The 27,328-nt window shown below is 44.2% G+C and overlaps 1 protein-coding gene across 1 annotated transcript in view; it reads left to right on the forward strand.

Annotated features, from left to right (window-relative positions):
• Positions 1 to 391: 391 nt before the first annotated feature.
• Positions 392 to 27,328, forward strand: part of RAB40C (RAB40C, member RAS oncogene family) — a 63,897-nt gene continuing 36,960 nt past the window's right edge. Inside the window, exons 1-2 of the mRNA XM_038418206.2 lie at positions 392 to 548; positions 2,279 to 2,651. Coding sequence (XP_038274134.1) covers positions 2,498 to 2,651 — 154 coding nt within the window. The 5' untranslated portion in view covers positions 392 to 548; positions 2,279 to 2,497. The remainder of the gene's footprint in view (positions 549 to 2,278; positions 2,652 to 27,328) is intronic.

The following is a 27,328-nucleotide window of genomic DNA, read 5'->3' on the forward strand; positions in this document are numbered from 1 at the left end:
CTGCGGGCAGCTTTGCAGTCTCAGAGCCTCCCTTCTCCATCTGTAAAATGAAGTTCATAAAACTTCCCTTTCCCGGCTTGAAGGCGCCCCAGTCGCGCTGCGGCGGCGGCTCGCCCTGCGTGTAGGCAGCCTTGCAGCCTAGCATAGCTGCCCCCCGGCCGCAGGCAGCTGTGTGGAGCCACGGTGCTACACTACAAATCCCCGCATGCTGCCTTCGGCCCGACCCCATGACCTGGGGCAGGGCGCCGCGTTGCATGCCGGGGTCTGTAGTCCTGCCCTACGCTCTCGAGGGGCTCAATTTCCCGCAAATGAGGAAGAGTCCTCTGTGTCCTGATAGGATGACGCCAGAAGAGGGCGGGAAGTTCGGAAAGGGGCGCGGATAGGGCGGGTGTGCTGTTGATTGGCGGGGGCGTTGGCCTATGGGCTTCAGGCAGTGGGCGGGCGCTACGAAGCGGCTGGGAGGAGGAGCGCCGGGGCTGGCGGAGCTTGTGTTGGAGCTTGGAGCCGACTCCCCCGGCTCGTGTCAGCGCGGTGGGCCCGGCCGGACGGTGAGTCTCGGCGGGAAACCCCTAGCCCATGTCGGCTCGGGCTGGGTCCCAGACTCCGCCCCCCCCGGGCTTGCCCCCAGCGAGCCCTGTACCCCTCGGCGCCTCCCCCCCGCTCCCCGGGGCCTGCCCCCCGCCTCCCTCCGCCCGCACCCTCGGGGCCTGCCCCCCGCCTTCCGGCACCCCTCCTGCCACCCCGGAACTGCCCCCTCCCCGGACTCCCGCCCCCCACCTCGTTTCGCCCCTCCCCGTTGGGCTTGGCCCTCCGCTGCCTCCTCGGACCCTCCTCCGTCTAGGTCCTGCTCCCCCAGCCCGGCCAATCCAGCCTGATCTCGGGCCTGGGGTTGCCTCACTGACCACTCCCTTTCCAGCCAGCCCCGGGACCTGGCACCCAGCGGCCCCACAACAGCATCCGGCCATGCCCCCATCAGCTCCCCCTCCCAGCCTCCCACTGCCCTGAGGCCCGGTCCCCGGGACCCTCCCATCCTGTTTAAATCAGTCTCGGGCCTGGCACCCCAGTCCCCAGCTTGCCCAGACCCTCTCTGCCCTAGGCCTGGCACCACCAGGCCTGGCTCCCTGCTCCAGAGTAGAGACCCCCCCTCCCAAGCCCTGGGAGCACCCCTCTTGTTATACTTCCCTCCATTCCCCCATCCTCTGGGTGTGGCACTCCCCATTCCTCTATCCTTGGGGGCTGCATGCCAAATATCGTTTTCCCCCTGTGTCTTGCTACCCCAGGGGCTGGGTGCCCCTGGTCTCCACTCATTTCTGTGGGGCCTGGCATTGCCCCAACTGAGCTGTCCCTGGCATCCTCAGCCCTGCTGCGCTAGCTGGGCCTGGCATCCTCAGCTGGCGTCTGCAGTGGCTGACTCCCCTTAGGGTTTGTCTTTGGTGTCCTCATTCTTGTCCCATGCATGGCTGTGCCCCCGTCACATCTACTTGAAGGGGAGGTGTGAAAACTCTTCCACTTCATTTCAGCTTCCTGAGTGCCTGGCCTCTGGTCTCCTGGCTCAGATTGATGTGTGTAGAGGGGATCCTCTGTTTTGGAGTGGGGGATTAGGCACCTTTAATTGTGGGAGGGAAGAGAACAATGAGGTGAGGATAGCACAGCTGCTGGGAGATGGGCATGAATTTAAATTAGCCACTTGATTGATCTGGGCAGTTAAATCTTAACAGATCTGATTTCCCTCAGCATTTAAAAACAACCACAGCAGGTTTTCTAAAGGTGGGTGTAGGCTGGAGAAGGAGGTGTTATGGAGGGGGTGGGAGAGAGATGGGAAAAGCTTAAGAAGTTAGCCATCTGCCTGTTTCTACCTATGCAAATTGCCGTTTTATTTTTCTGGTGAAGCTCAGCCCCAGTGGTCCAGGAATGGTTTCTTTTCACACTAGGGAGCGGCCACACTTGCTCCCCACATGCCTGACTGTTTTGTTTGTATCAGAGGATTTATGCCTTTTCGGAATAGGTAAACCTCTGACTCAGAGGCTTTGAGCAGTATTAGCTTCTTGTATGAGCATTTTTACCAATAATTGCCCCTTGCCCCAAAGGGCTGTAGCAGTCTGAAGGGAAAACAACCTTTATGCTAGAACCTGGCATTCTAAATTAGCTGCCTTTCAAAAAAACAAGTGTGGGTTCTTTGTTGGCAGCTTTGAGAATTTAACCATAATTTGTGTCTGGATATTGAAAAGGTGCTAAAGGCAAGCAAAGAAATGAGGACCCTCCTTTTCTTTTCTTTCAGGCTCCCAGCATATCTTGGTACAGAAGACCAGACATAAGGTGGAAAGGATGAAAGGTTCATTCTGAGGTTGACTCATTCTTCCTTAGCCTTTCTGCCCCCCTTTGAAGGGGGAGATAAAAACCTGTGCTCCTAAGAGGCTCTCTAAAAGTGAGGAAGCTGGCATTAGTGCTCTTTTCAGTCTGGCTGCATGTTTAGTATGTGGATTGTGCCTCTTCACTAATGAGAGGGAGAATGGGAACCCAGGGAAGCCCTGTGAAGAGCTATGATTATCTGCTCAAGTTCCTGTTGGTAGGAGACAGTGACGTTGGGAAAGGAGAAATCCTGGAGAGCCTTCAAGATGGAGCATCCGAATCCCCTTACGCCTATAGCAATGGTAAGGATTTTGGAAGGGGTGGTGAGAGGATGCTGTTCCCGATAAAATTGCAACCATACTTATAAAGAAGCTATTGATAAATCTTTTTTCTAATTGTTATTGAGTTTTTCTTACAAATTGACTTATTGAGGAAAAAGAAAAGGAGTACTTGTGGCACCTTAGAGACTAACAAATTTATTAGAGCATAAGCTTTCGTGAGCTACAGCTCACTTCGGCTGCTACTCTGAAACCTGTTACTGAGGAAAGGAATTGTACAGTACATGATGCTCAATGGATCTGTTGGATCTCAATGGATCCATGTTTTGCATTGTACTTTTGTTACAGTTTGGCTTGGTGACTTATCAGTTCAGCTTAATGGGACTTTCTTTGGTGCTAATGCAAAGGTGTTGTGACTTTGTTCCTTAAAATCATAAAAATCTGCCTCTGAGTGTCATAATGGAGAAATGATCAGAAACATGTGCCCTGTTACCTACCACGTTTGTTAGATGTGCAAGAAGGACTGTTCACAAGCATGGCACTTTTTGTATGTCGTTTTTTAAAGTTTTATTTTGGAGCATTGTTGGAAGGTTAGTACAGGCACTGAACTATACTCACAGTTAGTACTCGGGCACTTGTACCAAAAGAACTATGAGATTAGCTCATATCTAAAGCTTTTGGTGAGTTGCTACTTGGGTACTCAGGAGCCTAAGTTTAATCTCACTACCTCCTGCACAATCAAGGTTTATAATGGAAACCCTGACAGACCATTAACTATAATGTCACAAGACTATAATTAAGAGCCAAGGAGTGGCGCTGCTCTCTCTCCTGCATCCCCTCGCAGTAGGCATAATGTAATGCTGCCTGGCAGAGTGTAGGTCCTGTGGTGACTTGCAATCTGTCTTAGTTCTTGCCATTTTCAGTGAAAATTGTGACTCCAAGGGCTTGACAGAAGCAATCTAATTCAGACCCTGGAACTCTGCATGTTATAGATTTATAGATTCATAGATACTAAGGTCAGAAGGGACCATTCTGATCATCTAGTCCGACCTCCTGCACAGCGCAGGCCACAGAATCTCACCCACCCACTCCTACGAAAAACCTCACCTATGTCTGAGCTATTGAAGTCCTTAAATCATGGTTTAAAGACTTCAAGGAGCAGAGAAGCCTCCCTCAAGTCACCCATGCCCCATGCTACAGAGGAAGGCGAAAAACCTCCAGGGCCTCTCCAATCTGCCCTGGAGGAAAATTCCTTCCCGACCCCAAATATGGCGATCAGCTAAATCCTGAGCATATGGGCAAGATTCACCAGCCAGATACCCAGGAAAGAATTCTCTGTAGTAACTCAGATCCCATCCATCTAATATCCCATCTCAAGGGATTAGTCCTATTTACCCTGAATATTTAAAGATCAATTACTTACCAAAATCCCATTATCCCATCATACCATCTCCTCCATAAACTTATCAAGTAGAATCTTAAAGCCAGATAGATCTTTTGCCCCCACTGCTTCCCTTGGAAGGCTATTCCAAAACTTCACTCCTCTGATGGTTACAAACCTTCGTCTAATTTCAAGTCTAAACTTCCTGGTGGCCAGTTTATACCCATTTGTTCTTGTGTCCACATTGGTGCTGAGCTGAAATAATTCCTCTCCCTCTCCTGTATTTATCCCTCTGATATATTTATAGAGAGCAATCATATCTCCCCATAACCTTCTTTTAGTTAGGCTAAACAAGCCAAGCTCCTTAAGTCTCCTTTCATAAGACAGGTTTTCCATTCCTCGGATCATCCTAGTAGCCCTTCTCTGTACCTGCTCCAGTTTGAATTCATCCTTTTTAAACATGGGAGACCAGAACTGCACACAGTATTCTAGGTGAGGTCTCACCAGTGCCTTGTATAACGGTACTAAAACCTCCTTATCCCTACTGGAAATGCCTCTCCTGATGCATCCCAAAACCGCATTAGCTTTTTTCACAGCCATATCACATTGGCAGCTCATAGTCATCCTATGATCAACCAATACTCCAAGGTCCTTCTCCTCTTCTGTTACTTCTAATTGATGCGTCTGAATGCATCCGATGAAGTGAGCTGTAGCTCACGAAAGCTTATGCTCTAATAAATTTGTTAGTCTCTAAGGTGCCACAAGTACTCCTTTTCTTTTTGCAAAAATGCAATAGCATTGAATAAGACTCAAAATACGACAGTAAAATTAGCTTCATAAAAATGGGTTCAAGAGCACACACAAAGCAGCCATGGGAAATTTTAAAGTGAATAGAGGTATTTTGAGTTTTCTTTAAAATAAAGAGAGTTGTAGTATTTTCTTGGGTATACAATTCAGGCATTCCCTTCCTGCTCCCCATGGGGCTGGCCTGGGCCCTGCTGTACACCCCCCTGAATGTGCCTCCCTAAGGTGGCATGCCCCACAGTTTGAGGACCACTGGTTAAGGAACATAAAACTAACTGGAAATGAGTCCCATGGCTGTTGAGTCCTGCTCCTATCGTCACAAGCAACTTGTCATACAGTGCCTTTGATAAATTTGTCCAGCCCCCTCTTAAAACTAATTAAGTTGTTTGCATTACTCGAATCACACAGTTGTCCTTGTCCTCCCCACAAATGTTGCAATAGCCAAGAGTACCAAAGCACATTAGAAATGCCCCGATTGCATTTCTTGGCTGTTCAGAGCTGTCAGGCGTCTGGGCAAGTGGATGCAGTGTGTGTATAGCCCTGAGCCAGGGTGTGAAAGGCAGATCTGTTCAGCTGGGAAGATGCTTGTTCCTTGCAGGAATGCATGTCATTTAGACAATGCTGTGTCACAAATCAAACCTCTTACTGAAATTCAAGCTGCTCATGTGCTTGCACTTAAATAATCTTGTCCAGCCTGTTCCTTTGGCTGAGAAGACCGTTATGTGCTGCGTCACAACCAGATGAGTCTTGTGAATTTCTCTTTGGAATACTTGACAGTGTGCACAAGTGACTGTGCTGCCATGTGAGAAGGTGGTCAGCATCCACAGGAAATAGTTTGTCTTAATGCTGGTGAGGACCTGCCTGCAACATGCTTTCCTGGTGGGCACGTGCTTCAAAACATTTTGCACACTCCCGTGGAAAAGGGTATTTCTCGTCCCTGCTACTAGCCCCCATAGGGAACCCGCTCTACTCTGTCCCTGACTTATCCTTTCCTACACAGATGGGTTTGGACTGGAATGGGATAAGAAGCTTTCTTTTCCTACTGGATCAGAGTGGTGAGCATCAGTTTGAGCAGGTTTCGGGAAAGAGGTGTCTGCTGGACATAGTAACCCTTACAGTACAGAGAGAAGCACCGTTTCTAAGTGCTCTAGAACCCCATATGGCATCTCACATTTATTCAGAGGGCTGTAGGGAGCTTTCCAGCAGGGTCTTTGTTATAAAATGGCCAAAGGTGGGGGTATATGGAAAAAACTAAAATAAGCTAGAGTCAGATTCTGACCTTCCACAATATAGTTGTTCACGGGCTTTGTTGCTCTGAGAAACTGTTCAGTCTTAAATGATTAGACTTGATAAAAAAGAGAGATTTAATTGAGCTTAGGGGGTGTGCTATTTTTGATACCCCTCTTCTCTTTCCTTCTCTCTGCAGGCTTTCCAGTTTCAGTAATTTTCTAGTAAAATTCAGCTAAACGAGTTAAGGGGACTTAAAATGAGATTCCTCTGTTTCCATCCCAAGTTACGTTCTCCACTCTTTTTGAGGTATCCAATGTAGGGTCTGGTCATAGTGCTATACAACTGTGTACACTGCTAGCCAGGGCTAGGGTACGAAGAGAAGCAGGATATAGCAGCGGACTTGCCAATTACAGAAATAATAAAACTCAGCACAGGGTGGACACGGATGCTGCTGGCTGGAACTTTGACTTCACTAGGTGCAAGAATCTAGGCCAGTGTTATTCTAATGTGCTTTCTCTGGGTAAGAGGGCAGGCAAGTAGCAATGCTGTAGAGCAAAGGTTTTCAACCTTTTTCTTTCTGAGCCTTCCCCTCCCCGCCCCCCCCATGCTATAAAAACTTCACGGCCCAGCTGTGCCATAACAACTCTTTTTCTGCATATGGAAGCCAGGGTTGGCCTTATGGGGTAGCAAGCAGAGCAATTGCTCAGGCTTTGGCTTCAACTGTGAGTGGTGGGGCTTGGGGCCCTGGGCTTCAGTCCCATGCAGTAGGGCTTTGGCTTTCTGCCGTGGGCCCTAACGAGTCTAACACTGGCTCTGCTTGGCGGATCCACTGAAACCTGCTTGACCCCTGGTTGAGAACTGCTGCTATAGAGAATAGATGGATGTGCTGGTGAATCCCCAGGAGGGGGTAGGGCACTTCACTGTGATATATGGGGTTTTCCCCAATACCTGCAGATCCCACCACACTATCTTTAACCCCATACACTCTTCCATAAAGTTTCCTCTCATTTAATCAGCAATAATCCATTCAGGTTGTTCTCCAGAGCAGATCTTGTCTTCTGCCCAAGTCAGATGCCAAAGTGCTCCCTTTGTTCCCTTTTCTGACCCATCTCCATGTAATTCCCTACTCTTGGAATTACCCTCTTGACTAAGTCTTATGGGCTTTCACCCTCTGTTTCAAATCCTCCTTTAAAATGTCCTCTAAACAAACATAACCTAACCTACAGTACCCCAGTATCCTTCTACCTTGTCATCACTCAGTGCGTTAGCTGCATATTTTGATTGTTTGTGTAGCAATCCTCAAGTTATTCTATAGGTCCCTCGCCAAACGACACATTCTTCTTTCAATCAGTGCATGCAGGAGTGGAGAGGAGGGAAAGATTGTCTACTTACAGTAAGGACAGAAGAGCTTCATCCTCCCCTTCACATGCCTATTCCTGCCAAGCTTCTGAGATCCATGAGAGAGAGGCAGCATCCTTCTCCTCCCATTGCATGCGTTGCCCCCCCACCTCCCCAATCAGGTCTTCCTGGGGCAGAGTCCTACAGTGAGTGGGAATGCTGCTCTGCCACTGTTTGACTTGAGAAATATTAGCAGACAAGTTAAATTGATTAAGATTTCTGACTGGACTGCTAACTCTTTCAGAAGAAGGCCTTTGTCTCCTTTTTTTTCTTGTCAGCATGCGGTTAGTCTAACCTTCCCCTTTTGGGGTGCACAGGAAGAATCTGTCTGACTTATACCCAGTGTTTACTAAAATTTTGGAATGGGGCAGTCAAGATATAGTGCCCTCTTCTCTGACCAGCACCAGTTCTCTAGGCATAGATGCTGTTGCATGCCTTGGGCAGACTTGTATGTCCAAGGCCCAGATTTTTAAAAGGTATTTAGGTGCCTAATTCTGGTTGATTTTCAGTGGAATTTGGGCAACTAAGTACCTTTGGAAATCTGGACCCAAGTGGATTTTTTCTTTACGATATTGCAGTGATGCATCAAGGACCCATCAGCAGCATGTTGGGGAAGTGGGAAGGAACCGCTATCTTGACACCTGTTCTCTGCTGCTTCCCCATCTTTTTTTTCCTGGCTGCATGCAGTGGAATGTGTTCCATGGTGTCTTGACAGAACAGTATTTTCCATATCTATATAGACATCAGCTGTCAGTTTGGGCTGGCCCACTAACAGGCCAGTGGCTGCAGATTTAATAGGCAGGGAACTCTTCAGTGTGGCTGCATTGGCCATGCTTCTAGGAATCTCCTTCTCTTGCAATCACTTGAAGTACAGTACAAGTGGAGAGTGATTGTTACAGTAATCCCTTCCTGTTAGCTGAGCTGATGGCATGCACTCCAGTCCTCTTCAAGGAAATGTTTATCTCCACTATAGTAGGGGGACAGAGCTCTAATCTAATCAGAGCGAGCATGGAATCCAACCACTTCCAGAACCTCTAGGTTTTTTCCTTGTCTCCTTTTTTTAGTTTTTTGTGAGCAAACATTCCTCAGATTTTGCACTCCTTGTAAGATCTATTCTCTGCTTGATGTGAGTTGGGTGGGGCTAATTCTAAACAGAGGTCATAGGCAATCCTGTTCCCACTTAAGTTATTGGGAGTGTGACCAGGCAAGGTGCTGAACATCTAAGATCCTGAACATCTTCAACTCTCATTGAGGGTTTTTGTGGGTGTTCTGCACCTTTATAGGACTGGGCTGAGGATACCTCTTTGGAAGGGACTGGTTGGAAGTAGGTTTTAGAGTTACGGAACAGAGTTATAATGCAGGGGATGGGGGAAGTGCTCTTCAAAGTGCTCCATGGATGTTTGGAAATGCTAATACAATGAATCACAGATTATTATACACCTCCTTTTATATGTCTCTTTATCTGTGATTAAGATTCCTGCATCTTATCACTATGGATTTATAGCTTATACAGCTGAAGTTAGAGGTGTATATTTAATAACTAAAAGGAAAAGTGGTGTTCTTTTGTGTGTTGTTTTTGCTATCTTGCTCTTACAACATCCCTATTAACCAAGCAGTGCTTGTTTGATGAAAAAGTTAAACCTTTGTCTTGACACAGCATTGCACAGTTCTTTGTGGAAAGGTTGCAAGCTAAATACAAAAGTGACATGCACTCTGCTATGGAATATCTTTGTCTTCCTTCTCAGTGAGCTTCTGTTACCAAGCAATTCCCGACACACTTTCCTCAAGTTCTTCCACTTCCCTCTGCAAAGAGTAGGCCTCTTCCTGTTGCATCTGTAATGGTACTTGCAGTAGCCATGCAGAAAGTTTGAAATACATTTGTGGGTAGCAATAAGTGTGGCTCTCTGACTTCCCTTCAGCTCATTTCTGCATTTCCTTCCCCTGATAAGTCAGTCTGTGTCTCTCTCTCTCTTTCTCTTCTACTTTCCACTGACCTCCAGACTTATTTCTCCAGAAACTTTCTGCATGTTATCTGTTTCCTTAGCAGCAGTATTATGTCACCTGGGCTCCTAGCTTATTCCAGGCTTTGGGTGAGTAGGAAGAAGCTGTCTAACTTGGAAAGCATTGGAACTGGTGTCCCGTCCCTTGCCTTCCTATAAATATTCTGGTGCATGTCGGGGGGCACCTGAAACCCCATACGCTAAAAGGAATTTCCTTAGAGAATGGTGGTCTTTGCCTGAAGTCTGGTGATTGCATTTCGGGTGAAGTTCTGTTTTGTGGGAGGCTTTTCTTTTTTGAAGATATCATTCCCCCCATTAATTAAGGCATTAAAATATAATGCTAAAACATACATGATTCTTAAAGATCCTTTATTTCTTTGTTTACTCTTCTGAACAGGCATCTATTGTCATGTCTAATATTTTGATCTATTTTGACATTAAACTTGTACCCTTTTTACAATGTTGGGAGCTGATCTTCGCATTAAGATGCATCATGAAGTGATTTGTTTGTCATCCATACTTCGTGATGTGGTGATCATCTCAACATAAGACATATTTATTGTGATAGGATTTTGTTAAATTTGACACAATATATTTGCTGTTAGGCCATTTTAGGGAGGGAGGCACACTAAAATAAGAATTGAAAAAGATACATTAAACAAGTGACAATGTTTAAATGGAAGGCAGCAATGCAATTCTGGGTTCATGCTTAGTTACTCTGTCAAACCCTTCAGACTTCTGTGTATTCCTAAAGGGACTTCAATTTAATCTAGTTTAAGAGTTAAATACTTCCAGGCTCTACACTAGCTAGAGTGACCAGATGCCCTGATTTTATAGGGATAGTCCCGATATTTTTGTGGCTTTTTCTTATATAGGCACCTATTACCAACCACCCCCGTCCTGATGTTTCACATTTGCTATCTGCTCACCCTAGCACTAGCCCTTGAATCACCTGCCAGCACTTGCGGTTTTACAATCCCACTTTACTGTCTTTTAAAATGTTGATTTTATTTTTTTCTCCCTTCTGCTGTTTGAGATCGACACACAGGAGAAGCTACAAAGTTTTTGATTTACAGAAGAGTCCAGAGACTCCAGCTGGGATCAGAACCCCTTTAGTCAAGTGTCTAGAGCAAACAGCGATATGCAGTCTGCATCCAAAGGAGCTTGGGGAAACTGACTAAATACAAAGACTTATTTAACAGCAATTCATTTTGTTTCCTCTCTTTCAAGTTTGTTTCATCTTAGACTGTTTCCACTGCCGAAAAGAGGTGGGTTTTTTTGTTTTTTTAGAGGTAACTAATATGCATTAGTTACCTTGCTGGAAAGTCCAGTGGAAACAATGTGCAGGTAGTTTTTACAATGATGTAGCTGGGTGAGGTCAACACTCCCATACGCAGATGAGCTCTCATAGCTTCATCATGATAAAAATTAGAGCCTTGTTTCCACAAGGATTTTACAGTGAGATAGCTTACATGTTAATTATCTTACTGTAAAAATGCACCTTTTTTGGCAGTGAAGCCATAGCCTCTGTCCTCATAGGTGTTGCTTTTAACGTTAGGTTAAAAACTCATAGTACAATTTTAAAATAAACGTTATCCCTTTAAAACTTAAAACACTGGCATCATCTAGACTTGCAGCCAAATGAATGTTTAGCCTCTCAAATGAGGGAAGTAGTTAGGGAAGTAGTTCCATGATTGCAAGTATGAGTGGCTCTTTTTCTCTTTGTCTGCCCCCATGCATCTTAATTCTCTCCGTTCTTGACACTACTGCATCCCTAAAGAGACCTTACACTTTTTCTTTCTTTTAACCAAAGAAAACTGAACTGAACTCTTCACAGGCCAGAGCTGTGCCCTGACTATAGATCAAAAGGAGGGCTCATGGAGCTCTTAATTAACTGTGTAGTCTCTGCTTGAGAGTAGCTTGCTTGGAAACGAAGTCTCTCCTATTCAGATATGAAGCAATATTGCTGGAACAATGCAGAATTCATAAAGGGAATACAAAGGAGCGTACCTCTAATTTTAGAGCAAGTTGGGGGGGGTCAAATACTTTGAAGTGGTGTATGCAGTGTTGTAGCTATGTCAGCAACTGGAAATGCAAACTGATGTGTGAAACTTCAGCACTCGCACTCCTGTTCACATAAGCCAAGTGTAGAGGTCACAGCCCTCCAACTGTGGGAGCCACTTGAGGGTGCTATAAGGAGAACTGCAGCCAAGAGTAGGGGTCCCAATCTTCTCCTGTATTCATTATGAACACACTGATCTCTTCATAATTATGATTGTGCCATTGTAACCCTGATGTTTTTGATACTCTTCCAGACCTAACCAATTTACCTAAAATTCCCCAGGTGTGATTCAATGCCACAGTTCTCTTCTCCTCCCCTACCTCCCCCCCCCCCCCCGGATAGTTTGGGGCAAATTGGGTCAAGGACTTTGGAGATAATATGGTCCAAAAATTGCGCTGTTTTCACTACTCGAATGCTTTCCTGGTGTATTGGAATGTGATGATTCAAATGGCATGGCTTACAAATGCTGAATTTGTTTTAAACAGCTGGCTTTGGTGAACAGTTGTGCCTGTGAGAATTCTGCATATGTGTTTTAAGTTATTAGAAGCTACGTTCATGTGCATCTAGAACACCGCAGCATTCTAAAATCTGCAAGCTGCCATGTTTGCACCCTAGGAAACTTGCATCAGCTGTGTTGTCCAAACTAGGCATTGATGCCATACACAGGTTTTGAAGCATACATCTATGAATTCTGCATGGTGCCTGTGCTCCACGCTTCCAAAGTACTACATGCTGTCCAGTGTTAAGGGTGTTTTGTTGTTTGGGTTTTTTTGTTTTTGTTTTTTTTTTTAAGAAACACAAACTTTGTCTCTAAAATTTCAGGCTTTGGAACATAGCTTTTCCCCAAAACACAAATATTTGTGTTCCCCTGAAATTATTTTGATTATACTGAATATTTGTCTAAGAACAGATCTATTATTGCATCAGTATTGTAATCTAACAATGCAGATTGTTATGATGTTCTCTGACTTCCTTCAGTCTGTTACCAAATACAGCTGTATAATTTTATGGCGAACTGAACTGTAAATCCTGAAAAAAACCTATGTGTTGCTTCTGTGCATAAAATCAGTCTTGATTTTTTTTTAATTTTTTTTTAAAAGACCAAATCCACTTACCATTCCCAATTCTAGACTGAGTGTTGACTGTTTCTCTGGCTTCCTTGGTGTGCACTGAAATTGTTTGGAGTTTTAGGAACAGATTTGCTTCTGGCTCAGAACTCAATTTTCAGATGCAGTTGCTATCCTTAAACGAGGCCTTGAACAAAGTTCTACTGTAAATGGAAACTGTAGCTACTTAAGTTCTCTCCGCTGGATTGCAGAGAGAGAAACTAAAGAATGAAGTATTTACCTGATGTGTCAGAACATGCATTCTGCTGCTGTCCATGTACAAAACCCAATTTACAATACTTATTTGTATTGTACAGTATCTGGGAACCCCTGACAGGAGCCACAACCACATTGTGCTAGGTGCTGTACTCTCATCAAACAAAGACAGTCCATGCCCCAAAGTTTAGATTTTTAAGTGGAAGACGAAAAAAATTGTTGGATACAGACAGGGGGAGAGTTCAGAGCATGTTTTGTTTTAAAATCTTTCATAACTGTAGTAACTCCAAGTCAGCAGGTAAGTTATCCCTCATTTCCAGGATCTTCTGATGCCCCTGATGCTAAGCCTCTTGTCAGTTTGTTCTAGGTGCCCCAGTTTCCCAGACCCAAGCCCACTTTGTGCATTGCAGTCCAAGCCATTCGTACTTTAGATGGAGGCAGCTAATATGAGGCTTCTGCAGATCCTTCCAAAACATGCGTATGTTGCCGCTTGACCACTTCTAGGGATAAATTCCTAGACTCAAAAGAGGAAGAGCCATAATTCCTAATGGGCACATGTAGTAACAAAGAATTTAAGAGTGAAGAATAAAGACTCAAAGCTCCTTGCAGCTGCAACCCATCATGACCTGCAGCAAGAATAGATCTTGCATTTGATGTTCTGGTGAGCAGAAAGTGCCACAGGCTTTAGAGCAAATGGCTACAGGATAGACCAAGCAAGAGACTGAAACCAACATGCTGCACTGTAAGAGAGCATAATTGTCATAGTCACTGTGGTTCTTCCAGAATGCTTGGTGTAGACTGAGACCTTCCCTTGCTGCTATCAAATTAAAGAGGCTTCATGAACTGTTTCCAATGTAGTGACATTATCAGTAAATAGTTTCCACTCCTTTTAATCTGACTCCTATTTCAGTCCTAGAACTTCATGCACTATCCGGGATTATTCTGATATTATCCTACCTGGGAACTTTACTGTATCTTTTAAAAAGAAAATATAACCTTGGTTGTATTTATTTTGACCATAGAAAGCACAGGCCTGAGTTGACTGGTTGTGGCTGTTAACGTGTTTAAAAAGACACAAGGTGGGAGAGGTAATATCTTTTATTGGACCAACTTCTTTTGGTCAGAGAGGCAAGTTTTTGAGCCCCACAGAGCTCTTCTTCAGGTATTACCTCACTCACCTTGTGTCTCTCATATCCTGAGACCGACATGGCTACAACTACACTGCATTTAAAAGACAGACCTGTGGAGAACCCTGTTACTTGGCAGTGAAGATGAGTATTTCTATATCTACTAAATATATTTAAAGAGTACACAAATTGGATGAATATGAACATGATTCTGGTTGTAATAAAGCTTCTGTCTCTCTCTACATCCATTGGAAACCCCATCTTTCCATGGCTTATAATTCCGAGCTGAGAAATTCCTTACCACTGGTAAATCTAGGTTCAGATGTCTTCAGTGTTTATCCATTATTTTAACATAAAGCTTCACTTTTTTTAGCTCAACATAATGTTTAAATATTTGTAATGCATTTTTCTGGAAGACTTGGGGTCACTCACAGTTTATGATCTGTAGTTGGAAAGTAGCTCCTCAAAGTTAACTGCATTTTCTTTTGCTGTGCATTTATGCCATGCAATATTTTCTAAATAATAACATTGTTACTTCATTATCAGGGAGTAATCTAAATACCTGCATCCTGTCTGCACATGGGGCATCTATACCATTCCCATCAGCTGTTTTCATAGCCGATAGAAAGTTCTGAAAGTTCTAACTAGCACTCATTGCATACCATAGTGTAAAATACCCTTTAAACTGATAGCAGGTAAGCTACATTGTCAGTGTGCAAGAGTGAAGAGAGCCATATGGACTCCTCTGACAGTTTTGTTAGAGAAATGGAATGGCAAACTGTTAATGTTTTGTTAATTTATGCAAACAAGCAAGAAACCATTCAAAGCTCAGTCTTGCAACCAAGACTGATAACTCCCTCCTTCACTCACCTTCTTGCGAAGACAAGAAGGGAGCAGTTAGGAGTGGAAGGTCAGTCAGGATTTGGAGCATTAACTCTATCCTCCTGATCTTTTAGGGTTCACCTTCTGTTTTGTAGGATCTAATGCATCTGTTTTACTTCAGAATGAATCTTACCATGGACCTTTCTGGCTACAGATCTGTAAACAAGCAAACAAAGCTCAGATGAAAATGTACAAACCTGGAAAATGGGCCATATTGTGTGCCAGGTAATGCACATTGAAACTGTTCCTCAGAGTGAGAATTTAAATGCAGAGGAATGGCAGATGAGTGGCCATTTTTTTAGAATCTGACTTCATGCTTTATTTTATAGTCCCTGAGGGCTATGGTACCACAGTGTGTCTATCTGTAGTGGTACAAAGGAAGACTTTCCTAAAACAGTGCCAGGGAAACAATAATTACAAGGAACTTTGAAGCCTCCGTGGACCTTTGGCGGAGAAGATAGTGAATCTTTCCTGCTGCCAGTGCAGAAAGTCCCCATAACAGCAGACATTGCTTCCTGTTGTTCACTGCATGCCTCTCTGACTCCATGGGGAACAGCCATCTCTTCAAAGCAGCCCTCTGTTACAGCTTCCACTTCCTTGTGGAATACAATCATTATGCAGGAAAATGGTTCCCAGGTGGCTTCTGCCTGCTGTAGAGTTTCAAATTAAAGGATTTGTGTGGAATGTGATCATTCCATATAGATGACATGTGAAATACTGATTGATTGCTCTCATTTTTGTTGCATGTATAATCTTGCACCCCTTCTTCCCCACCCCACTTAATACATACTTATCGGAGCATCTTTAACGCTGGACATGATAATGAAGCTGGGGCCCGGATTGCTGCTTGTGGATCAGCCAGTGTCTATGGCTTTTTGTAGACCAGCTCTGCTATGAGCGTCTCAGTTCCTGGGTGTTGGAGTTATTGCTACCACAGGGATGGGCAAACTTTTTGTCCCGAGGGCCACACTGGCATCACAAAACTATATACGGAGGGCTGGGTAGGGAAGGCTGTGCCTCCCCAAACAGCCTGGGCCCCGCCCCCTGACTGCCCCCCTCAGAATCCCCGACCCATCCAACCCCTCCTACTCCTTGTCCCTTAACTGCCCTCTCTTGGGACCTCCCACCCCTAACCACCCTTGGGGGCCCACCCCCTGACAGGCCCCCCAGGACTCCCATGCTTATCCAACCGCCCCCCGGCTCCCTTACCATGCCTATCAGAGCAGCATGTCTGGCAGCCATGCCACCCAGCCAGAGCTAGACACGCTGCCACTCTGCCTGGCAGGAGCACGCAGCTCTGCCACCCAGAGTGCTGCCCGCATGGCGTAGCTGCAGGGGAGGGGGAACAGCAGGGGAGGGGCCAGGGGTAGCCTCCCCAGCTGGGAGCTTAAGGGCTGGGCAGGACGGTCCTCCAGGACAGATGTGGCCCGCAGGCCATAGTTTGCCCACCTTTGTGCTACCAGCTACTTTAATAATCTCTTCAGAGAAGTTATGTTGAATATTGAAACCTAGAAGTAGAAATATTGCTTTTGCTGCAAGGTCTGTGGGGCGGTGCTTTGTCACAACACAAATTTGAAACTACTATTCCTGTCTCTTGGTTTCTGGCTTGTAATATGCAGTGACCCACACTCCCCACTCAGAGTATAGCCAGTTGAGTTGTTGGTATTCTAGGGGTCATGATCCTCATATACGAATGGTCAGAGGGGGTGGGGGTGGTCTAAGCCAATGTGCAGTCCAGGAAAAGTGAGTGTGTTTGTCTGGGGCAGAGGAAGAAAAGTGCAACTCTTGACTGTCAGGAAACTCCTGTTATCAAGGCAACTGCAGGATGGATCATTGGCCTAATCTGGAAGCAAAAGGCTACTGCTGAAGGTCACTCACCTAACTTAAAGTTTTGGATGAACAGTCTCTGAATTTTGCTCTATCATCCAGAACATGGGTCAACATGTGGCATAAGGAGTCTGTCACTGTGTGAAAAGCATAATCAGCTGGTGGAACTGACAGCCACAAGATAGTCCAATATTTCAACACAGTTCCACATAATGGGTTAGACGCTTTGTGGATAATGAGAACCTCTGCTGTTGCATGAGAATAAAAAATAAGGGATATAAACACTCTTGCTTCAGAGCATAAGCTAGTTAAGTGGAGAGATGAGGTAACACCTTTCCCTGTGTGCGAATATTCCTTATTAGGTTTCTTGCTCTTCTCTCTGACATGTCTAATACTGGCCACTTGTAGGGTACTGGACTAGACAGCCCATTGGTCTGATCCACTATAGCATTTTCTGTATCCCTAAGCAGAGCCATTTTACGGCATTACATATAAAACTCACTCAAATTCTGTAGGCTGTGAAAATGCCTTTTTAAATTACCCTTTCATCTTAGAAAGAGCCTTCTGAACCCAGGTGTGTAAATGTCACCTATTATATCCACTCTGTCTCTTTGCCATCAGCTATGAATTAGAGAAGTCTGTGACCAGATTACTTAATATGAATTAGTCCTGAGCAGCCAGTAAAATGCTCCTATTGAGGATCAAGCATTTAAATTTTGCTTTTGGAACTTGTCACTCAGTTGCAAGGCCTATGAACAAGACTGGCCTGGAGTGAAGATACCATCAGTTTGTTAATAAGGCAAAGTTGTTGGCTTTATGAAAGCCCATCCAGAACATTATCTTTGCTATGAGTCTGACCTTCAAATCTTGCTGCTCTTACACACATAGTGAAACTCTGTCCTTAACATCTGAAAAGCAATAGATAGGTAAATATTCCCAAGTGCTTTGCAATCAGATTGCAAGCTTGCTTGACTGAACATTCCTAACATTGCAAGCTCCGAACAGAGGGCATCTCCTGCATTTGATACGTTCTGTTAGCAGACCTTGACAATGGTGCTGCACCGGCAAGAAACACTCAACGTGTTCTATATTGAAAAATCAGTTTGCTTTCTCAAAAAAGAAAAGGAGTACTTGTGGCACCTTAGAGACTAACACATTTATTTGTGCCACAAGTACTCCTTTTCTTTTTGCAGATACAGACTAACAGGGCTGCTACTCTGAAACTTGCTTTCTCAAAGGTTGCCTCTTTCACAGCTCATCGAGAGAGAATCTCACAGCCTTCTTTTTCGGGTCCTCATCTTGATTATGCTCTGCTTGACACTGGCACCACAATACAAAACAAGGTAGCCTCCAAGCACCACACAGTAATTCTAAGGCTAATACTTTGTAACCTCTAGTTCTTGGAATCTGAATAAAAGGCAGAGATGAATTTGTGGAGAGTTTCCCTGGTTGCTCTATAATTTGCATTGGACAGAAAATAGTTAAATATAGCCTACATTAAAGAAGAAATTTAAAACTGAGAACAAGTGACTGCTACAGTGCTGTAGCATTTTAGATATGCAGGAGGAGCTAGTTTAGATGAAGTGTTTGTTTTTTAATAAGTATTCTTGTGGGAAAGGGGGGAGGGAATTTTCAGCTGCTTGAATCTAGTGCATACAGTAAACATACATTTCCCGAAGGATTCTGCCGAGGCTAAGTACACCTCTCAAATGCGACCAAATATGCCTTTTGTTCATTCCATCAATTGCTTGAGCTGCACACAGATTTCTTGCTCAAGTGATTTATTCCCAATTAGTGACAGTATTTTCAGAAATCTGAAGGAAAAGATCTAGTCTGAAACTCTCTCTGAAAATGTAAAATTGTTCCCTCCTGTACACTTACTAATGTATTGTCCAGTCCATTGTTTAAATGTCTCGAGTCTGGTCTTCCACTCCTGACCTTAAGTACAGTCTAATCAATTTCACTGTTGGATAGCTGTAAAAACTTCCTAACCTAAATTCCTGTTTCTTAATTTCATCTAATTATTCCTAGTTAATTTCCACTGGATCACCTCAATTTCCTCTCTTAATGTTTACATGATTCAAATAGTTGGAGTCCTATGTCAATCTCTTCTTCCTCACTCCTCCAACTCCCAAATTGACCAGGAACCGAAGTGTGTATCATTAGCTCTTCTAAACTAGTCTCATTCATCAACCCCGTCTCCTGACTTTTGTTCTTTTCTGAATTCCCTTAAATTTGTCAGCCTTTTTGGTAATGTGGTACATAGAACTGAATGCAGTATTCCAGATGCTCTTGCTCCAGAGCCATATGTGGTAGAAGCAGGATTTATCAAACCCTTTCATGGACCATATAGTGTCATCTGGTCTTATGACTGCTTCCACTCCCATTTGCAATCAGATGGCCTGCCGCTTTTCCTGTTCACTGTCAAATGATAACATTTGTGATAACGACAAAAACTACTTACAGGGAAAAGTTACATCAGGAAAGTACATGTGTGGCTGCTTTAGTGCACTAAGTGTCTCTACTATAATCTCCCATGTGTGCTCTATCTGTACTAGAAACCAGGAGATTTTGTACCATGTGACCAGCCAGTTTCCCATGGATTACCAGTTGTCCACAGTTTAAGAAACTCTCTCATAACTCCCTGCTTCATGACATTCCAATGGGGCCCAAAATTGCATTGGCTTCTTTCTTGCCATCACACATCTAACATGCTCGCTGTTGTTCTTCCTTGTTTTTTTGGACTCTAGGGCTAGAAATTAGGTTTTTCTCTCCCATAGAATCTTTGAAATTGCAAGCCACGAGACGTGGAAAGTATCTCTTCCAAAAATGTGACTCATCTACTTTCTGTTCATATTTCCCTAGCTGTCCTCTTGTATGTGTCTTCCCTGAGACTGACAGTATCTCCCAGTTAAGGATGTGAATTTTAGTAACATTTCAGATATTCATGAAAACTTCAATAGAGATCTAACTCAAATCCCTGTTTGTGCCCACTTGGCACTTCCCCCAACTTGATACATCGCTACTTTTTTACAGTTGTACTGCAAGTTTTGACTCCATAAAGAAATTTTTGTAATACTATCAAATCTATATAATGTTCCTTTTAACCTCTAATTCTGTTATTCAGGTCTGGGGATGGTAATGGGAGAACTGTCAAGGCTTACTAATTATAAACCTGTCCTTACTGATCACAATTCCATTAACTAGATGTTCAGAGGCTTTCCCATTTGTTTCATTGTATAGTGTGTGCCTCAAAGAGTTTACCCTTATACAGATATATTCTGTGAATATATTCCTTGTAGCGATGAATTGTGGTCACTGGTAGCAATTTTCCATGAGACTCTGAATCAGTTCTTCCTTGTAAGAAAGAAATAGATCCAGGATCGCTTATCCTTTGTGATCCAGAAAATATGGAATCCCAAAGTCGTGTGTTCTGTGTCATTTAGCTCTTTGCATGTTTGATTGTATGTTAACATGGTTGGGGTATCTGAGTAGGTTTAAAACAAAACAGAGGAAATAAAATATAACTAAGGATTTCTGGACCAAACTCTCCAGTAACCATTCTTCCCTCAGTGCTAACGGTCTGTACCAATGACCCACAGTCACTTTTATTTTCATACCTTCCTGAGAATTTCCCCATACTCTTACCTGCAATATGGTAGCTCATTGGCATTGTAAATATTCATAACAGCTATCCTGTCTAAGCAAAGTTCAGAAAGACAAGGTGGGTGAGGTAATATCTTTTATTGGACCAACTTCTGTTGGTGAGAGCTCTTCTCAAAGAGCTTGTCTCTAATATCCTGGGACTGACATGGCTACAGCAATACTGCATGAGCCAAGTTCAGTTATCTATATTCTTCTTACCCAGTGTCTCTTCCTCCTTTGCAGCAGAGCACTGCCACAGCATCTCTTGTTTCCTCTTGTGACTGAGACTACTAGATGGATTGTGAGGCAAGGATAATACATCCCAGTGCATCTGATTCTTTCTCCAGAGGCTCAGTAGGCTTGCCACATGTTGTTCATTAGGATTTGCCAGCTAAGAGTCCAAATCCATTCCAGTAGCTGTCTCTAGAGTCCTGGAGTCGTGCACCTTCTGCTCTAATTATGTCTGCTGTTTAAACAGCAATCTGCTAGTTCTGGAGAGCCATTTGAGCAAGGCTAGGTTACAGAATTCTGCTTAGCTTACCTTGTTTCCCATCTGCTTATTGATGCACTGAAAGGGGTCGTCCTTTGCTTTTCTATGGAGGGTAGAACAATGAAGCTTTAAAATGCTGATCATATATAGGATAAAGTCAAATGAGCCAATTAACTTTTTCTCCTTCTTGATTTCTAACTGAGCCAAAATGAATAATAGCTTACTTATGAAGTTGAACAATTCTTATTTTGAAGATTGTGTCTTTGTATAACATTTTGAAATCTACTGTTGAAAAGTGATATGTAGGAGCTAGGCTTTTATTTTTAATGAATTTTAGCAGAGATGTTTTGTTTTTGGTTTTGGCTTTTTTGCTAGTGCAAAAATTTTATTAAATAAACTACTATGAAGACCAGATTCACCAGCCCCTGAGTGGTAAAAAGCATATATGTAAACATATGTAACAAAGCATTTCAGATCAACGTACAATTCATGCAACAAATGACTAAGAATTTCTGGGAAGAAAGCAAGCATACGTTAAAGCTATAAATAACCCAGTAAAAGGAGGGTTGGTTTGCTGCTATTGTGTTTTTTTTGGGGTGGGGTTTTGGCGATTATTTTCTTTGGTCCAGAATATCACAATGGCTAAGAGCCTCTCCAGGCCCAGGCTTATGGATAGATAAGCTATAAAGTCTTTTCCATTTTGCTCAGAGAAACTTCAGGCTATGGCAACATTCAAACACTGTGCTGGAAGTGAGCTGTAGCTCACGAATGCTTATGCTCAAATAAATTAGTTAGTCTCTAAGGTGCCACAAGTACTCCTTTTCTTTTTGTGCTGGAACTGTTTATTAGTGTTTTGTAGACTACTTATAGGCAGTGTGGTCCTGTAGATCAAGTATGGAGACCACTGTTCATCGTCTAGCTAAGTGATGGCATCTTCAGTGGCATGATGCAGTTCTTCTAGGCCACCGCTGAACCTAGTCAGCAGGCATTCATCGACAATGCGTGTCATTGTCTGTATTGTGCCACAGCTGCACAAAGGGCTGTCACGAAAGTCCTTGCCCGGTCCAAAACCTGTTCAACAGGGACCATTGGCGATGGGGCAGGTCAAAACCAGGCGGGCAAATTGTGGGGTTGGCGATGAGGGACTGGTTGGGGATTGTTTACTCTGAGCTTGTCTAAGTCACTTCACCTCTGTGCATGTTTCCCCATCTGTAAAATTATATTTACCCTCCTCTGTAAACATGCTGTGTAGATATAAGCAGGAAGTATTACCTAGGGCTATTAGCCTTTAGGGACTGGCTTAGCACAGCCCTTGAGGGAGGGAAGAACAATCTGTTCACATTGATCCAAAAAAAGCACTATCATGCTGCTAGTAACAGTCATGTTTAAACAGTGATATAGTGTCTTTCTTTTTCCACTGTAAATAGGGCTTCCAGTATGATGTACAAAGGAGAAAAAGGGCATGCACTCATTTCTACTGCTCTGGCCCTAGACTTGGACAAAAATCTTTTCAGTCCTAAAAGTTTAATCTGATTTCTTTTAAAGGGAAGAGGACCCTTGCCAGGTCCCTGTCATAAGAACCAGTAAAAGGTGCAACCTCAATTCAACAGCAACAAAAAACATTTGCAATTCACCTTTTTAAAGCATCCAAAAACAAAACAAAAACAAGACCTTCTGAGCAACTACTGGGCTGAGAGCAGTGAGTATTTACAGGGACCGTCAACTTGAATATTTTTTTTTTAACTGAGTAAAAGAATCTGATTTGATAGTGCACCTAATCAGTATTCTGGCTGGAGTTGATTTTTTTTCTTTTTTTAAGGGACAGGTGTGTGTGTGCGTGCATGCTTCCCTACTGATGTATTTAAAGATATTTTGAACAAGGGAGAGAGAGGATAGGCCCGGAAGCAATACCACCAAGCATACACCCTCTCTGTTTCCACCCCCACCATCCTGCTCTGCGCACATATATGCCTGCGGCCTGTTGGCTAGCAGCAGCAAGCCAAGCCAAACCAAACTCTCTTGAAGGGCCTGGTAAAAGTATGTAGATGAGCTCCTCCACAGCTGTTCATGCTAATGGACATGTAACTGGCAATCAAAACCAGAGACACTTATTAAAGTGTTGCCAAATGCATGGCATTTTAAGTCTTGCAGTTAACACTGGCAGGTACACAATTTTATTTTGGAAGTGTAATTCTTCAAAAGTTGATGTCCCTTTTACCATCAAGGGTCCTGTGTTCAGTTTCGGTAGGTTGGTCAGAGAATCCTGCAATATATGACTTATCCTGCTCTCCTGAAGGTGGCTGCATTTTCTCATGAAAAATGCTGGCTTTAACTTTCCTTATAGCTAATGGCTGTTCTTATCACAGACAAGCCAAAAGAAATCATTTGGGCTTGGAATCCTTTAGGAGCAGGGTCTGGAAGCTTCCCTAATACTGGTAATCCCTGGTCCACCTGAAAGTGCACCAGGGATTCAAAATTTACTAGTCAAAGGGGAGGAATTAGGGTTGCCAACTTTCTAATTGCACAGAACTGAACACTTTTGCCCTGCCCTGCCCTGCCCCTTCTCTGAGTCCCCGCCCCCCCCAACTCACTCCATCTTCACTCACTTTCACTGGGCTGGGGCAGGGGGGTGGGTGAGGGAGGGGGTAGGTTCTGGGGTGGGGCCAGAAATGAGGGGTTCAGGATGCAGGAGGGGGCTGTGGCCTGGAGCCAAGGGGGTTTGGACCGCAGGAGCAGGCTCAGGGCTGGGGCAGGGCATTGGTGCGGGAGGGGGTTCAGGGTGCAGGCTGCAGTCGGGCAGCGCTTACTTAGGCAGCTCCTGGTCGGCAGTGCAGCGGGGCTAAGGCAGGCTTCCTGGCTCCACGCAGCTCCCGGAAGCAACTGACATGTCCAGCTCCTAGGCACCGGGGCGGCCAGGTGGCTCTGTGCAGTGTGTGGTCAGGGACAAGCCGGGACAAGGGGACAAACAGGGACAAGCCGGCCACTTCTGGGACCTGCGTGGAGCCAGGGCAGGCAGGCAGCCTGCCTTAGCCCCGCTGTACCACCAACTGGACTTTTAACAGCCCAGTCAGCAGTGCTGACCAGAGCCACCAGGGTCCCTTTTCGACCAGGCATTCCGGTTGAAAACCAGATGCCTGGCAGCCATAGGAGGAATGTGTCTGATATGGTGGTCTTTCACCTTCAGTTACGGCATCTTATGCCAAATAGTTTGTTACTTACAAAATCTCAAGTGTCTAACGGGCTGTAGTTGAATTAGAAAGATAGCAGAAGAGCTGGCATGCATTCTGGCCTAGAGACAACAGCTCACACTGGTTTTTCAGGCTTCATCCATTGCAACATGTCCAAAATATTTCCAACAAGATATTAAGTGATCTTATCCTCAACCAATAAAAAGACATAAGCCTTACATCAGAATATATTTCTCTTGGTATTGTGCACCCTGAGGGTAGGACAAGGTTACCTAGCAGCCACAGTTATCACTGTTTCATAGATATTGCATATGCTACAATAGTAGCAAGTATGGGGCTCGTTAATAGATACATTCGGCAGGAATCAAAACTAGTTCTGGATAACCTATGAGACATCCATTTCAAAATGAGCTGTAGTTTGCTGCTGATAGACTGTACATTCAAAGGGGGGAAAACTCTGTAACCACAATTTAACTCTCTCAGAAATCAATTTCAAACTTTCTTTAGAAGCTGACCAATTCAACTGCAAAAAGATCATCCCTCCTCTAGACCCGAAAGAAATATTGGCATGGCTGAGCAGTAGGCTGTCTCATTGCCAAAAGTTTCTGTGCGACAGTGGCATCTAGTGGCAGATGAACATGAAAATACTGTTCCTGACTCGTCTCTCAGTTGCAAAATCAATGGGACAAAAAGAAAAGCATAATCCTGCACACTTGAACTATGGATCTGTTGTAGCAAATGTGCAGCGAATCAAGCATGACTCCACCTGGCTCACTTGTCTGGTCTAGCCTGATGCTTTCAATGAGGAGCAAACGCCTGGTAGCTGTAATTAGGCACATACTGCCTAAGGGAACGCCTCTGCTCTAATAGGATTAAAACATGTATAATCTTTTAAAAATTAAAATGGTAACTATTGAGTTATGAGTGAGCGAGATGCGTGTCTCGGTTTCAGACAGGAATGCGGTAGTAGATACGGGTAAATGTATGGAACAGGGCTGCAGATTCCAAAACTTTAAAGGAGTGTTCTGCTCCGTTGTGCAATAGTGAGACTAGATTACTGCTGCAAGGCTGTGTCAGTACCAGTCTAGCAATTCCCCTTTCCTGCAATGGCTCACATGTGGACTCTGTCAGTTATTCAGCTGTATGCCCCATCTGCTGCCTCTGGTTGATGGTTTCTCTAAAAATAAATAATAAAGTACAGATGGGTGGGTCCTGCACCTAGCTGTGGCAGTGCCAACAGTGTTGCAAGATAAGACTTCAGGTGCCTCTGTCCATGACCATAGAAAAATATATGGGCTGCCTTTAGGAGTTAACTAAACTGTTGTAAACAGAAATTATTGGGCAGCTGCCTGAACCTTTAAGTGCAGAGTTGGAAGCAGACTTGATACTTTCCTTGCTGTGCACCATTGCATAAGACATTTAAAATTAGACTGAGCAAAGCACTAGAAATACTCTAGGGACCCTTCCTCAGTTGGCAGGAAATGGGACTCCATCACCTAAAAAGAGAGGAAACGTTCTGATGTCTGGTCTGATTCTATTTTAGTATAGTCTTAGGAGAATGCTGTCACATTTTTCACCAGCTAGATACTTGTTACACACTTGATTTTTCTATTTTACTTGTTTTAATGAGTGAGACAGCCATTTGCCTAGAGTCAGGCTTAGTGGGAGCAGGTGTTCTTAGCTTCTGCTACACAGCTTTGCCAATGTACCCCTATCATGGCCCACTCTTTCAATTCTCTGCTTGAGTGAGGCTCAGACTGCCAGCCGTGTCTTAGCAGTGTCTGATTTAGTCATGTGGTAAGAGGCCGTGGGGGTGGGGAGGCAGGCTAAAGTGAAACCCCCAAATTCACTCATTTGAACAAAGGCTTTGAGATGAAGGGCTACTGCTTTAACCCTCTGTCTCTATCTAGGCATCTAACACACCTATCTATGCCTGAAGTAGGAGTGCAAGAGGCTGCTAGGTAACCTCCTGATAGAGACGTTTGCCCATTGCTTAATGCTTTTATTATAAATGTGCCCAGGCCCAAAGACCTTCTCTTAGTCTGTTTTGATTCTTTAAAGTACACAGATTGTTTGTTTTTACACAGAACTGCAGAAAGTACTGGTGCTATGACTAACCAGCATAAATTCACAACAGGGTAATTGCTGCCTGTTCAGGATGTACTAGGAATTTTTTTTTTTCATGTACAGAGTAGGCGGCAAATGAAAGTGGAGGCTACATATAGTGCTTTTTCTTCCTTTAATGGGCTTGTATTTTTGCTGTTTGTATTCGAGCCTGCGTATTCCACCCTCCCTGAACCAATCAAGCACTGCTAGCTTTTAAAAGAAACAATAGCCAAGTGATTAGTTTCACCCTGGCAAAGGTATTTTGGAAGCACATGGCCTTTGCACCCATAAGAGTATGCTGCTATTCCCTGTAGTGAGCTTGGTTTAGCACTTTTACAAGTGTTCCATTAATGCAATTGAATGCTGGCAGAGAGGGCTTTCCGTCTGAGTGCTTTCCTCATGCAGAGAGCTGTGGCGCATGAAAAACAGCAGGGCACCTCTGTATGGAGCAGAGCCTCCAGGGGCATTGCAGCTGAAACAAGGCAGCATTCTTAATTAGTTCTGTCCCCCAACAGAACCCCCTCAGAGTAATGCTGTGTCTGGGGTGGTCAGTGTTCCATTAAGGGATATTTGGTTGGATGTTTTTTTACAGTGTCTGTCCTTTATGAGCGGGAGCAAGCTTTCACCAGCATTAATGCAGTGGGACTGGACTTACTGACCTCAAGTAGCTTGTGGTTTGGGACTCTAGAGATCTTTATCTATGGAAGTAAATCCAGATCAGTAGATTGTCTCCAGGTGAAGCTAAAATGTAAACTATATGTACTGTGTGGTTAAGTACTGGAAATAGTTGGAATTCAAGATAATTATCTTTATGGCTTTTTATAGCCTCCCAATCCAAGCTCAAATCTAACTTTTCATCAGCAGAAATCTGATGGCTGGGGGGTGTGGGGGGGAAATACTTGCTTTATTGACCAAACTTGTGGCTATTAATTGGTTATCGGGGAAGGACTTTTGTTCCAGGAGAGAAGAAATGCACTTGGTAATTTGACAGCTGGCTGTTTTTTAATTCCAGACTTGAGAAATCTAGCTGCAGGGAAAGAAAGGCTGAGCCCTAACATGGTAGGTTCTGTCTATGAAGATGGCACTCTGCTTGGTTAAACAGGGTTGGACTGTAGCCTAAGCTCTCTTTACAGTGCTGCCATTGGGAATGTAAACCTCAGTACACTCCAGGCTCCCTAAATCCAGAGCACTGAAGAGCAGCAAGTTGGCTCCCTTCATACCTGAAGCCAGCTGGCTTTG

This window comes from Dermochelys coriacea, chromosome 10 (assembly GCF_009764565.3).
Source record: "Dermochelys coriacea isolate rDerCor1 chromosome 10, rDerCor1.pri.v4, whole genome shotgun sequence".
NCBI lineage: Eukaryota > Metazoa > Chordata > Testudines > Dermochelyidae > Dermochelys > Dermochelys coriacea.